General features: G+C 41.1%; 1 protein-coding gene across 9 annotated transcripts in view; it reads right to left on the bottom strand.

The window, feature by feature from the left end:
- Window positions 1-15,093, bottom strand: part of si:ch73-103b11.2 (protein outspread) — an 80,371-nt gene that overhangs the window by 15,285 nt on the left and 49,993 nt on the right. For 7 of the 9 annotated variants that reach the window (XR_009061785.1, XR_009061783.1, XR_009061782.1 and 4 more), the window contains exons 8-16: window positions 12,679-12,820; window positions 12,475-12,594; window positions 9,443-9,499; window positions 9,275-9,343; window positions 9,118-9,207; window positions 5,364-5,473; window positions 5,175-5,213; window positions 3,607-4,327; window positions 166-273 (exon numbers count right to left, since the gene is read on the bottom strand). Coding sequence is in view for 5 of the 9 variants with exons in the window: in XM_057826415.1 (XP_057682398.1) it covers window positions 166-273; window positions 3,607-4,327; window positions 5,175-5,213; window positions 5,364-5,473; window positions 9,118-9,207; window positions 9,275-9,343; window positions 9,443-9,499; window positions 12,475-12,594; window positions 12,679-12,820 (1,456 nt within the window). In the remaining 4 variants the exon portion in view is untranslated. The remainder of the gene's footprint in view (window positions 1-165; window positions 274-3,606; window positions 4,328-5,174; window positions 5,214-5,363; window positions 5,474-9,117; window positions 9,208-9,274; window positions 9,344-9,442; window positions 9,500-12,474; window positions 12,595-12,678; window positions 12,821-15,093) is intronic. The other 2 variants (XM_057826416.1, XM_057826417.1) reach the window with 2 other exon arrangements.

Below are 15,093 nucleotides of genomic sequence, written 5' to 3'. Positions count from 1 at the left end.
GTCCTCACAGTCAAAAAATTATTGTACGTTTATTCCCGTCAATGGCACTGAAATATGATCACTTGTGTTCATTCAATGGCAAAATGTTGACTTCAATAAAAAATCCCAACACTTCCATCCACAACTTAGACCAGTGTTGGTACATTACATCAAGCAATGTTGTACCTGCAGTATATAGCCATCCCTGGCACTTTGTTCTCTTCCTAGTGCTTCTTCCAGCTGCTCCTTTAACATGCTGTTCTGTCTCTGAAGTTGATCCAGCTCTTTTAGCTTCTGTCCCAGTTAAAAACAGAAATGGAGAATTCTATGGAGACTCATTGAAATTCTATACAGATATAGTATGGTTTTGGGAAACATTACAGAACACTACCAAAATGCACATGAGCAATACCCTCATTATGACTATGCTTTGAATTGCTCCAAAATCAACAGTAAGTGACCTGAAATGAACAGAAAATGACCCAAAATCACCCAAAATCAATAATAAGTGGCCCAGAAGTGACCCACAATCAGTATCAAATGACTCCAAATTAGGCATGTGCCGATTACCAGTTCCAAGGTTTACCCTGGTATGAAAACGTCACGATTTCAAAACCACAAAAATTTTCCGTCATACTGTCGTACGGTTTTATCTATTTTTATGTCCCAAAAATGCAGCAAGAAATGGCTTGGAGCTTCAGCGCTCATCCCTCCCCCTCCAGTTGTTGCTCTGTCTTGTGTGTCGGTGACACTGCTGTTGCTGTCAAAACTACACCTGAGCTTTTTCAAAGCCCCCTAAAAAAAAGTATAGTCTAGTGTTGGAAGTATTTCGGCTACTGAAAAGAAACAGACAGCCGCGGCTTAGAGGAGAAAGGACAGCCGACGTGCAGGCACCACCTCCAGCATGATTTCACATTTTTGTGACCATCATCTGTTACTTTACACAAAATTTAAGGTAAGTAAAAGCTGTCATGAACGTTTCCCACAAGCTGCGAGAGTTCACTCTAGCATCTTTCATGTGTCTATCGATGGCAAATGCCATAACGTAAGCTTGTTAACGAGGCTGTTAACATGACTAGTTAGCATGCCAAGACGGCTAACTAGTTTTCTCTAGTTTTTAGCCAGCTTTTTTAGTCTTCAGCCATTGTAAACATTTGTTCAAAATAACATTTTTATAATACAGCCTGTAGTGTTTTTTCTCTCTTGCAACTTTCTGTGTTGAGAGGGTGTGTGTGTTTAATGTGTAAATAATGATACAAGTCATACACGCGCGCGGTCTCTTGCGCTCATTCTCCATTAATATCAAACAAATTAATATTACCGTATTGGCCCGAATATAAGATGGCCCCGATTATAAGACGACCCCCTCTTTTTCAAGACTCAAGTTTGAAAAAACTTTTTGAACACCAAATTAATCTTTATACAGTACATCCGAAACAAATGATTATAACAATATATTTGAGAGAAAAAGCATGTTATTTTGCCTCATTCAAATCTTAATAGCTGAACATTTAAATATGTAAACTAAAGTGCAATCACATTCGTAAATGAATGGCTTCTGGTTTTTGATATGTAAATAAACCAATCTACTGTGATAAAACAACAAAATTGCAATAACTGCATTAACCATTAAAGTGAGGTCTAACTGTAACTGTAGACTTGAAACAAATCTGAATAAGGAAAAATATTGCAATAAAATAATGCAAACTGGTTAAACTTGAGAGTAGCTGAGATCTGTCATGATAGAACATTACCCCTCAAGTTCAGCATTCGCTTCAATGATATCTGGTATCATCTAGCGTTGTGAATGGGTATAATGTCTAGACCCCGAATATAAGACGACTCCCATTTTTTCAGTCTTATTTCAATGCAAAAAACACAGTCTTATATTCGGGCCAATATGGTAATAGTAGTGGTATATTAACCCAGAAAAGTGAACATACTCACATTCCTGCATCATAACTTGGACTGAGAGAGAAATATGTAGAAAATGAGCAAGTCTCAAAAAATGTTGAGATGGAGCTTTAAAGTCAGTGAAGTGCCTGCAATATTTTATTTAGAAGTGTTTTTACTTTTTTATGGAAAATTATGATTTTTGTTCTAATGTCTAGCAACTTGAGTTGTGACTGGGGGTTTAGTCTATAAGTTCTATTTTTTTCAATTTTATTTCAAATATTTGTTATTTTATTTATTTTAACATTTCATTCATGTTGATGTTCCAATTTGCAAATATTTTGTGTAAAATAAAATTCTGTTCAATTGAAAAAAAAAAAAAAAAAAAAACTAGAGATGCTGATCGATCGGGTCCGATCACGTCATTTTCAAAGTATCGGAATCGGCAAAAAAATATCAGCCATGCCTTTTTTTAATATATATATATATTTTTTTAATTAAATCATTTTCTAATTGTATTAACGTTACAGGCATAATATGTTACACTTTTCCAGAGACTTTAGTTTAGGCTTATGGTAGGGTTATCAAATTTATCCCAATTACCGCGGGAATAAATTTTTTAAATAATGTATCACGTTAAAATATTTAACGCAATTAATGCATACGTTGCACTGCATTGTTGCACTCCATCTGCAATGGCGCCATTTTGCCTATAGAGAGAACTAAAAGGCAGCGTACAATGAGTAGAGTGAATCTTAGCAGCCTTTGGAGCCTTATTTTAGTTGGCTAAAGCCTTACAATCCCCCTCCCTATGATTAGAAATATCATGGGTAGCAATGTGGAGAAGCAAGGTAGCATTTGATCTTTTTCTTAACAACTTATATTATAGCCCATCGCAGAGAAGATACTGTATATGAATTGGTAGCCCGACGCACAGTCATGGTTCCACTTGTCATGGCTCCACTTCCCATCATGCATTTGGGCATGGCCTTCAGTATCATTTACTGAAAGCTCAACAAATACACTAGATGGCAATATTTAGTCACAATATACAAAGTCACAAGTCTTTCTATCCGTGGATCCCTCTCACAAAAAGAATGTTAATAATGTAAATGCCATCTTGAGGATTTATTGTCATAATAAATACAGTACTTATGTACTGTATGTTGAATGTATATATTCGTCCGAGTTTTATTCATTTTTTTCTTAATGCATTGCCAAAATGTATATGATCGGGAAAAATTATCGGGAATGATTGGAATTGAATCGGGAGGGGAAAAAAAGCAATCGGATCGGGAAATATCGGGATCGGCAGATACTCAAACTACAACGATCGGGATCGGATCGGGAGCAAAAAAACATGATCGGAACAACCCTAATAATAACCCATACACATCTCAAAATAACACATTTTAGAGCTATAATTGCAATATTGTGATACCTTAAAAACGCGGTATTTTTGCTTAAGGTTATCGTACCGTCAAAATCTCATACCGGCACATGCCTACTCCAAATCAACAGGGTGTGATCCAGAATTGCCTCCAAATCAACAAAAAGTGACACAGATTTGCTCCAAAATCAACATGAAGTGCAACCCTGAAGTGCACAAAAAATTGGAAGTGATCCATAATTTACAGTTTATTGACCACCATGAAAACATTCCCATGCAGTTTCTTCAAAAAAATTCTATTTGTTTTAAATCGAGTATACAATTACCAGATTCACAACTCCTACCTCTTTGTCTAGCATTGCCGCGAGCTCATTTGCAGGCAATTTTTCAGTGTTGGAGCTCTCTGCAGCAGAGTTGATGGGCACTTGCTTCTCTTCCCTAAGTGGTATCGTTTCCACCTGATGCCACCTTTGTTCAATCTCCTCCTTCACGCCTGACGTTAAGGTGAACTTTTCTTCCTCGACATTGTTCGAGGCTGACGGGTGATCTACTTCCATCCTTCCTTGCTCTTGACGTTCTCGTAAGGATGGCTGCACGGGAGATATCGTGTTCAAAGTGGAAGTGACAAGAGTGGTATTTGGCAAATGGCTCAGGGTGCTCCCCCTAATGTTATCATCTACTGTCGAGGCAGGGTGGGGTTCTGACACGATGGGAGTTTGCAGGGCCGAGGTAGAGACCGGAGAGGACGACGAGGAAGGAGAGGAGGTAACAGAGCAGCAGGATGCGGTGGTGGAAAGTGACGAGGAGCTGAGGTTGACAGAGTCTGTTTGCTCCTTCACCGGCTTGTTCGTTTTTTCAATTTTGAACTCTGACCAGTCAAATGTCTTTGAGCGGCCCTCCCGTCTGCGCTCGCGAACTCTGCTTTTACGGGGTTCTGATAAAGGGAAGGACGCCCCGTTACTGTTCGGATGCTTGTGGCCATCCGAATTAGGGGGCTCAGAAGAGGTGCTTGGCTCAGGCTTGACCTGCAGGACCTGCGTTGTTATCTTCTCCTCTGCGACAGATCTGGATTGAAAAAAAAGAAATACACATCAGGCTTTCTCCATGTATTTTCATCCATGGAAGAGGACACAATATTGTGTCATTCAATTGTAGTTTTAGAAAAACAGACACACAGACACATGAAAATCCAAGCACTTGTAAGGCACACAACATGTTGGTCTGAAGGTAGCTTTAGCGTTTACACTCATAAACTAAAATAAACCCAATGGATGACGCCGTCCTCCAGTTGCTATGTTAATACCATTTATACAGCGGCTGAATGCGAAGAATGCATTTGCAGTAAAACTGGATGAATTGCCATGTTTAGAATTGACAGGCAGGAGAATTTTTAAAAGTGACACAAGGGTCTAATATACCAACATCACGTCGCTTCACATTAAATCGGGTCAGCTAGGGGCACAGAGCTGAAACGACGCTCAATAGTGAGAAAGAGGTATCCCAAGGTGAACGTGCGTCTATGCAGAAATATCCAAAATACCACACCTTGAAGGGTTAAACCTGATGGACACACTACCAGGCTGTGACTCCGTTTGTGTGAGGTGGAGCGTTTTAATTAACACGTAATCTGAGATCATACTGGCATGCTCAATGTTTCAGACATAGGTTTACATCTTGATTCCCAAAGTTAGTTACTGTTAAACAAGGTGAGTGAGCAGGGTTATTTAAGTTTGTTGACTTGATTGCTGTTTGGCTAAACAGTGTCCCAACACCCAAGGAGACATGACTCAACGTCACACGACAGAGGGTGGGACGACAAACAGGCCAGGGCAGACATTGCGGTGCAATGACATCACTTTTTGAGGAAAAAGGCAATGGGGGGAGGCGATATTCAACACAGAAGTTTTCCAACCTGGGCTTCAGAACGGATAGTTTCAGTGAGATGTTTTTCCTGGAAGCAGGTTGTAAACACCATTTGAGGAAAAAGGAGGAGGAGGAGGAAACAGAGGGTAAGAAGGAGAAAGGGATTAAATTCAAGTAGGTGAGAAAAGTGGCGTTTGGACCCGCCAGCGGGCAAGAGATAATTCTTTCGTGGTATTACCGGGTGACATCAGGGGCGATGGTGGGCCGTGCATTCTTCATGATGGCCTGGATCCAGTTGCGGCGGATACCAGAGGTCATGGCTGACAGGGTGCACACGCCCTCTTTACACTGAAACAACAGAGCGGACGTGGTTTACAAATGAGTGCCAAGCTGGAAGCAACAACTTCAAGCGAGACTGTAATTGCAACCACAAACTAGCACCATGTAGCCTATTAAATCACACATTTCTACTTCAAGCACATTTACATTCCATGTAATACAGTATGTAATGCAAACTAACACCACATAACTGTGCTGTGTAAACTCAATCATAGATTTGCAAACATTTTGGATTCGATGGGCCCCCACAGGGGAGAATTATTGTTTCAGGATGTCTTATACTCCTAATAGCAATAAAAATACTTTAAGTGTAACCCTAAAAGGTATAGGATTTTTTTGTTTCAACTTCCATAAATGAATGTCATCAAGTTAATCAGGTTTCTGTACTGCACCACCTTGCATACTTAAGTCATAAGTCTTTATTAATGATGGTAGAAGTCATGAAGTTGTCGTATTGTAACTGGCTCAAAAAAGGTATGTTAAGTGAGGTATTTACAAACTACAAATTACAAACAAAATGATATGACACAATCCATTGAAAAGGATTTCCATCAAACTGCAGCTCAAGGACCATAAAGAAGAACACGGCCCATTTTCTATACTAGTATTTTAAACAAGAGTCCCCCAACAAGCATATGCAGTACACCCAAACTCTACAAAAAAAAAACAATATTCGAATCCATGACCTCTCTAGTGTGTTCAGCCCTTTTTTTTTGGCACTTATGCTAGGTTTATTTTTCATGCTTTTACGATTCGAGTGAGGCATCAAGTTGACAGTCTGAACGGGACAAGTCGCATAGAAGTGGACCATTTCAAATCCGATCTGGGTCACTTTCATATCTGGTTTAAACCCAATTTGGGTCACATTTTTCCAGAACATGGCGGCGGTCTGAACTGTCAAGTCTCCCAAATCAGAATTCATGCAGCAATTACGTCAGCAAAGAGCTAGAGCGGCGGGCAGCGATAGTTGTGCATCAGCGTTAGTGCCTAGCTTGAACTCTGCTTTCACGCAGGAGACAGACTTGACCAGAGTCATAAAAAAAATAAAATGAAGGATAAGCCTGATAATGCTCGGTTTTCTTTCTGTGCGCCAAATACTCTATTTCAGTATTGCTTACATGGCCGAGTTGGGGCAAACTGACCAACACACATAAGGCTTATGTGTGTGAATCAGTCACGCACAGTGCGTGCATGAGTTCTACGAATCCATATACTCTTAGAATATAAGACTACACTGGTATTATTAATGTCTGTTATTTGTGTCCTCAATTAGGAAATCAAAATATCACAGTGGAATGATGTACAGCCATCATTTGTTTTGATGCTTCTGCGCATGCGGGTCAGTTTGCTCAGCACGTGTCGGACTGCGAATTAGTGCGCATGTGTAATAGGTGAACGGGCTCAATGGACAAAAGCTAACTGAACGAGCATGCCCAAAAAAACAGATGAGACCCAAAAAAAATCGGCATTAAGACCTGCAGTTGGAACCTAGCCTTATTCAGCAATTACATTGGCTCTAGTGTCACAATTTTTGTACAGTGGTACCTCTACATACGAAGTTAATTCGTTCCTGGACCTTGTTTGTAAGTGGAGATGGCCATATGTCGAGCAGGATTTTCCCATAAGAATACATTATAATTCCATTAATTTGTTCCACAGCCCAAAAACCTACACTAAATCCTTAATAAATGCTGCTGGTACAATTGCAAATAGCAATTACACAGGGGAAAACAAATAAATTGTGAATAAAAATTGGAATAACAATATAATAATAATGATAGTAATAGCTGTAATGATGTAATGAATCGGGTTCTAATGTGGTGGATGTGTTTTGCATGATGTACCCGAATGCACCGCGTGGCTGACTTGACAGAGAGATTACTTTTTACTTTCACTTTCATTTTCAAATGCGGCGGATAGTAGGCATGTTGCGTGAAATAAATAATTAAAAACTGACGAAGCTGGCGATTTTTTTGGCACTCTTACAATCATAATAAATGTCACCTTAACTTATAAAGACTGGCGAACGGAGGTCAGAGGACCGTCAAGATCTTAAGACATGCTACAGCCATATTGTCGAGCCAGTTCACGGACTCACACGCCACGCTCATATTTTTCTATCATTTCCATCTTCATTTCAATGAAAAGCCTCACCTTTTTCCTTTTTTTCACCAGCTGCACTAACATTCTTAGAACCCATGTTGATTTCTCTCAATAGAAAATCCGCCATGCCCGTCTTGCGGGGAAACAAAGAAACTGCGGCACTGTCATAAATCGTCGTATTTCGAGCATGTCGTCGGATGTAGAAACAAATGGCAGGTCAAATTTTACGTCGGATGTTGAAAAGATTGTGTGTTGAAGCGATCGTATGTCGAGGTACCACTGTAACTTGACTACAGTTTACATTAGCTGTAAAACACCTGTAATAGGGGTTAAAGTTGAGCACTTTATTAGACATCCTGTTGATAATTCCTTAATATTCCACATGACTGAAATGAACATCACAACATGGCAACTGTTATAGTCATTTCAACAATTTTGAAACTGAACAGCTAGTCAATAAACAAGATCTCATTAGCAAATCAGAAATTCTCCCCATGGTTCTAGAATTCTGAATATGACTCTAAGGACTATTATCAAGGCAATCAACACAATCTTAACTGGGCCCTACATGCTTCTATCCATTTAAACCATTTCTATTTGCAGTCAACTATTTATACCAATCCTAAAAATCTCAATAGTAAGAATTTATAATTCTTGACTGACTGCAGTATGGATGTCTGCTTTGTATAATTCATACAGGAGTCCTAATTTTGAGAGTTGCATTTCTGAGGACTGCTCATGCAGGAGCAATAAATCAATCAACTGTTACAAAGCGTATAAGCAACACTCAACATGCTGCGAGCACCTCCCAATTCAAATGGATTAGACGTCTATTGCTGTCAGTACTATTGAAACAAGATCATGCACTGTAATTGCTTTACTTTATGTGAGTTGTCAAGCTGAATTCTACAGTGCAGCCTGTTTCAGGCTGACTGTGGTGAGAAGGAATTACAGATATAAATACCTGTACTGGAGTTATTAATTTCTTGACATCAAACCCAAGTTGTTCTTCGCCAAAGACATGACGATCCCTTTGACTACTCTATTTCTGACATATGCCAAAAAATAGCCAGGGATGATACTCAAAGAAAATGTAAACAAAAAGTTATTGGCCTCAATGCTACTTTTAAACTAAGAATATAGCTAGCATTAGGACTGAATAGAAATCTAATATGAAATACGATACATCTCCAAAGAGGTGAAAATGTACATTAGCCAAAAACAGAACATCCTATAGTCGACACGCTATACTGTGTACCGATTATGTAGGATGAGGGCAGTATGAGCGTTCGCAGAGTGGTAACGACTGCTTCCAATTTAGACTGTGATGTCATCGAGAGATGACAAGTCAAGTGACATCCTTCATGACAGACAAAGAATCATTTCAAAAAGAGAAACAGCAAAACCTGATACCTTAAGTTGCACCACATGGCGTCTAAAGCTGTTTATAGACTGGCAACAGACAGCGGAGCTAACACGGTTGACAATGTGTTCAATCCTTACTGGTGATGAATGACGTAACACAATTGAAGTGGAGAATCGACACTGACCAGGATTTGGAAGCCATAATTCCTCTGGACTGGGAACTCTTTGACGTCATAACATGTGGAAAGATCAATCTCACCATCCAGTTCAGCCGCCTAGAAAAAGCGCACCATGATTTTAGAATGTGTACTATTGATACACATATTGCAAAAAAGTTCTTACCTCTTCAGCTATTGAGTCCTTGTAGTAGCGTAGACTCTGATCTGTGAGAACAAACCAGTGTTTCTTCCACTAGAAGCAAGCAGAAACATTACGTGACTTCAGCAGCCAAGTATGCATACAAATTACATAGTAGATGAGACAAAGAACTTATGACACAAAGACTATTACCATTCCGTCATCATACAACTTGGTCATCCATCCTTTCTTGAAGTTCAGCAGATCCGGCTGCAGTAAAGATGAAGGGACATACAATAAATACCATCTGGTTTTAATCCTCATTGGACATTCAGTCTGTTGACGTAAAGGTTAGTGCAAAAAGACCCGTTGTTTGTGTGACAATGGCAAATTCAATTGACTTTACACTAAACTGCTTAATGTGTGTGCAACATTCAGTCCGCCGCCTTCGCCAAGTCAGCGGAGCTGCCAAAAGGTGACGACAGTTAAAGAGACGAACTGCTGCACAGGCACTAACCCTAAAGCCGGGGTAAAATGTCAACAACACATCCAAGCAAGACCCTACGTGCACACTACAGTACCTTGTTTTTGTTTAGCTTCCTCAGGTGGGGAGTCACCGTCTGGCAGAGAGTCATTGTGACACCTAACTGCCTTTCCTTCATGTGTTGACAATCTGCTCCTCTCCCTCAACCCCAGGGGGAACGCAACGCTCGACTGCGACTGCCTCAGTGACGGCTATTTATAAAATGGCAGTAGCAGCGGTGGCGGCGCTGTCAGTGTGTGGGTGGGTAGGTGGGTGGGGTTCCTGGCAGCTGCAGACCGATCGCAGAGACCAACCACAGTGATTACCCTAAGTCTCTGAGGAGATCTCGGGTCAGTACGTGACGCGTAAGAGTCGAGCCTTGGGAGGACACCTTTGCAGCCTTAAGCAGCTTGGCGTTCAACACTTTAATCCCACTTGTAGGCGTAAAGGATACTTTTACACGTGTATTCATAGTTTGGAAGGGGTTAACAGTGAGTAATGTGTGAAAGGGGGAAATCAGGCTACATAAGTACTCACAAAACTTTTTGGTGGCCTGGTACTACTTTAGAGGCGGCATTAGTTATCCTAATGTCAATTAAACATAACTGCGGCCAAAATCGCAAAGGTAGTAACCCACTGGCTGCTGTTGACGGTGATAGATGTCCTATCCTTTGAACCCGGAGGGCTGGCAGCGAATAAACATGAGTTCATTCACTGATAGCCGTCCCACTTTAAATTAATTGGACGTCTACTAGTGCCAGCTAAATTCACAGAAGAAGGTTGAAAAGAGCTACATGATTGGCACTGAAAGAGTACACTATATATTTTATGCGATATTAAAAAAAAATTACTAAAGACAAATGCCAGATATCACAATTTCACAGTTTCTTTCATAGATCCGTGGCCAAGACAGGAGTTTTCTTTTTTAAACATACAGTTCCTATGTGTAAGAATGTACACAATAAATCACATGACAATTCGTTGTTTGTACTTCCACCCATCCATCCATCATCTACAGCTTAATCCTAGGTCGGGTCGCGGGGGCAGAAGCTTTAGCAGGGAAGCCCAGACTTCCCTCTCCCTAGCAACTTCAACCAGCTCCTCCGGTGGGATCCCAAGCCAGCCGAGAGACAGTCTCTCCAGTGGGGTCCTGGGTTGTCCCTGGGGTCTCCTGCCAGTTGGACATGTCCGGAACACCTCTCCAGGAAGGCGTCCAGGAGGCATCCGAACCACATGCCCGGGCCACCTCAGGTGGCTCCTCTCAACGCAGAGGAAGTGCGGCTTGACACCGAGTCCCTCCTAGATGACTGAGCTTCCTACCCTATCTCTAAGGGAGAGTCCGGACACCCTGCGGAGGAAACTCATTTTGGCTGCTTGTATCCGGGATCTTGTTATTTTAGTCAAGAGTCACAGCTCGTGACCATAGGTAAGGGTAGGAACGTAGATCGACTGGTAAATCGAGAGCCTGGCCTTTTAGCTCAGCTCCTTCTTTGCTACGGTGCAAAGTCCGCATCACTGCAGACGCTGCACCAATCTGCCGGTCGATCTCCCGTTCCCTCCTGCCCTCACTCGTGAACAAGACCCCAAGATACTTGAACTCCTCCACTTGAGGCCGGGTCTAATCCCCGACCCGAAGAGGGCACGCCACCCTTTTCCGACTGAAGACTATGGTCTCGAATTTGGAGTTGTTGATCTTTAACACAACCACTTCACACTCTGCTGCGAACCGCTCCAGCGAGATTTGGAGAGATGCAATGATGAGGCCACCAAACCGGACCCCCTCAATTCTTTGGCTGCAGCTAGAAATTCTGTCCATAAAAGTTATGAACAGAATCAATGCCAAAGGGCAACCATGCCGGAGTCCAACCCTCACTGGGAACGAATTCGACTTACTGCTGGCAATGCGGACCAAACGTAGACATCAGTCCTACAGGGACTGAGCAGCCCTTACCAAGGGGCTCGGTAAACCTTACTCCCAAATCATCCCAAACAGGACTTCACGAGTGACACAGTTCAACGCCTTCTCCAAATCCACAAAACACAAGAAGACCGGTTGGGCGAACTCCCATGCACCCTCGAAGATCCTGCCGAGGGTGTAGAGACGGTCCACTGTTCCACGGCCAGGACGAAAACCACACTGCTCCTCCTGAATCCGAGATTCGACTTCCTGACGGACCCTGCTCTCCAGCACCCCTGAATAGACTTTACTGGGGAGGCTGAGGAGTGTGATCCCTCTTTGTACTTCATAGTTAAAAATAAAGATTTGAATGATAAAAGCCCTTTGGGCATTTTTATGACCAACACTTAGTGCCGTGCTTATTTAAATTTGTATTGGGATAAAAAATGTTTCAGTGTATTTTGGTCTTTTAAAGATGTCATCCCAATGACCTTGTCCTTCACCCTTGGCATACTTCCAAAGATTAACAAAATATTGCAAGAGGGCCATTTAACAGTCTTTTGACACCTAGAAATGTCCAAACTATTTTTCCTTCTAGTCATTTGTCATCGTCTACTCCGCACCGTTATAAATAATAAAAAAAAAAAAAAAGATTTTCCCCATTCAAACCACGGTGCAGAGGGGAAGATAAGAAAGACAAACGTCAAGCCACATTCCCATGCAGCAGTGGAGCTGGATTACCCAGGTCAAGTACAATCCATGTATAGTTCTTTAACACGGAAACACTGTTTTAAAGTATATTTGAGAAAGACGTCAGAAACTCACAGCCATCGCAGACTCGGTGACTCTACGGTCAAGTGATTTGGCTCGTCTTAAGTTTGCAAAAGTTGAGCTGCACCCATTTGGATCCGAGTGTTCCTTTCCAGCATCCAATGACGACATGTCCTACAACAATAGAAAAATCCCCAAATGATCCTTCAATGTGTCACAATAAGAGTAAACAAAGCAGTCTGCAAAAATTCCGCGTACATGTTTGTCAGCCAGATAGCGTTTCTCACTGCGACCTTGTCGCTGCACATTGTTGACCTTTGATGACGGCTCGCCGGAGGTACTCGTGTCCATGCGCTCCACATTTGGACTCTCTTCAAACCGGCCTATGACTTGCGAACGCCTGAGACAGAGAGACCATTTTTCTGATTAGTAAAAAAAAGTTTTAAGCTGTTGTCAAAAGTCCTTTTCAGAGTTCAGCATGAGAAATACACTGACTGCCATCCTGGCAGAATTGATCCGGACAAAAATTAATTTTAAAAAAAGCCCCCTTTTACCCCCCGAAAACTTTGGGCAACTTAATGTGGTGTCTCCCCAAAAGATGAACCTGAAGATACATAAAGGGTGTATTTTTCAGTTGAATTTTCTACGACTGGAAGATGGCTCAATTTCCAGAAGTAGCAGCAATGACAACTTACGGCGGTATTACCTTAAGGCACCGAAAATTGATTAATGCATCAGGAAAAAAGGAAGAAAACAATGTACCATGGAAAAAAGTGTGTTTGCATTAATACAAGCATTTGTATTAAAATGAGGGTGCTTGTGTGCGCTCCCAGGCAGAGAAGAGATGAAATGAAAGAAAGCAGGAATCAACGGTGACCAGCAGGAAACAGCATTGGGACAGAGGTGGAGGGGTTGCTTGAGCATGAGCTCAGTTCAGAAGCCCCTGGAAAAGATGAAAACAACAAAATCATCGAGCAAAGATGGCAAGAGTGAGAGGCCCACAGCCCAAATCAATAAAGAGAGAGAGTACAACCGTAGGGCGGGGATATTAAAATGCTGGCATGCAACTTGAAGCCAGTGATTACCAACCTCTGTGCCCGTTAGAGGGAAATTTCCCTTAGTTGGTACAAAAAAGTTCATTTCTTCAGATTCGGCGTGTATTTCAGCTTAGCGTTAAAATAGACATGTACAGATTTCCCATTAAAGTAGGATTAGAGAGTACACTGAAGAGCAGAAGTATTTACACCCCTTGTGATTTTGCAAATTCACCCAACTCGAAAATAGATACAGGTCTGAAATTCCAATCATAGATGCATTTCCACTAATAGAGACACAATCTAAAAAAAATCCGGAACTCACATTGTATGATTTTTCAATAATTTATTTGTAAGTTACTGGGGTTCATAAGTATTCGTACCAATGAGCAAATCAGTGCTAATATTTAGTGCAGAAGCTTTGGTTTGCAATTACAGAAGTCAGACGCTTTCTTTAGTTCTTCACCAGGTTTTCACATATGGAAACAGGGATTTTGGCCCATTCCTCCACACAAATCTTCTCTAGATCTGTCGAGTTTCGGGGCTGTCATTGAGAAACACGAAGTTTCAGCTCCATCCAAATATTTTCTATTGGATTGAGGTCTGGAGACTGGCTAGGCCACTCCAGAACCTTGATATGCTTTATACGGAGCCACTCCTTGGTCAGCCACGACTCATCTTCAAGTCTCTGACTGAGGGAAGGAGGTTGTGGCTCAAAATCTGCTGATACACTTCACCATTCATCCTCTGCTTTATACAGTACAGTCGTCCTGTCCCCTTTGCCGAAAACCAGCCCCAAAGCATGAGGTTTCCACCTCCATACTTCACAGTGGGGATGGTGTTGTGTGTCTTGGGATTGTACCATACCTGTCAACCCGAGGCCGTTGGAAATCTTACAAATAGTGACGTATGCCCTTACAAATTGGTGACTAATCTTACGTTTTATATCGCGTGCAATATGAAACAAAAATAGAACTCAAATTTTTAAAAATAATATCAATTTGTTGGTAATGTTGTCACTTATAACCTGGTGCAATCAAAGAACAATCAATATCTTCAGCTACATCATGATTACTAAAATTTAACTGTGACTTTTGTTATAATTGTATGTAACACTTTTGGCAATTTCTATCATGTCTTGATGGTTGCACGTCATGGCACTTCAGCTCGCAATTCAGTTTGACTTGAATGTAGTTCGTTAGTGTGTCCAATTATAAATTTAAAAGGTCAACTGATAAAATTAACTTGATTTATTAATTAACCGATGCAATCTTTGAGTCGGGAAACATTTCTTTTGCTAATTCTAAGAAGTGATCAGGAATAGTTGCAGGCAAGTTGCAGTATGAAATCTTTGCTTTCGACACTTTCCATTCTGCAGACGTCATCTTTATTAACAGTGTTGTTAATAATACTTTAAGAAATTAATTAGTTACAAATTACTTCTAAAAAGTAATTTAGTAACTCAGTCACCTGAATGTAAGAGTAATTAGTTAGTTGGCAAAGTAACTGGTGTTACAAAAAAACATAGTAACCTTTGCTAAGTGTGGAAGTCATTTAATGTTGTGAATCAACTGTTAAATTTGTTAAAATTGCTCCTGTTTTTGTATTAGTACCCTTCTGTCTACTTTTGAAATGTGAA

The sequence above is a fragment of the Corythoichthys intestinalis genome, chromosome 21, assembly GCF_030265065.1.
Source record: "Corythoichthys intestinalis isolate RoL2023-P3 chromosome 21, ASM3026506v1, whole genome shotgun sequence".
NCBI lineage: Eukaryota > Metazoa > Chordata > Actinopteri > Syngnathiformes > Syngnathidae > Corythoichthys > Corythoichthys intestinalis.
This window is presented reverse-complemented; position numbering and strand designations above follow the sequence as displayed.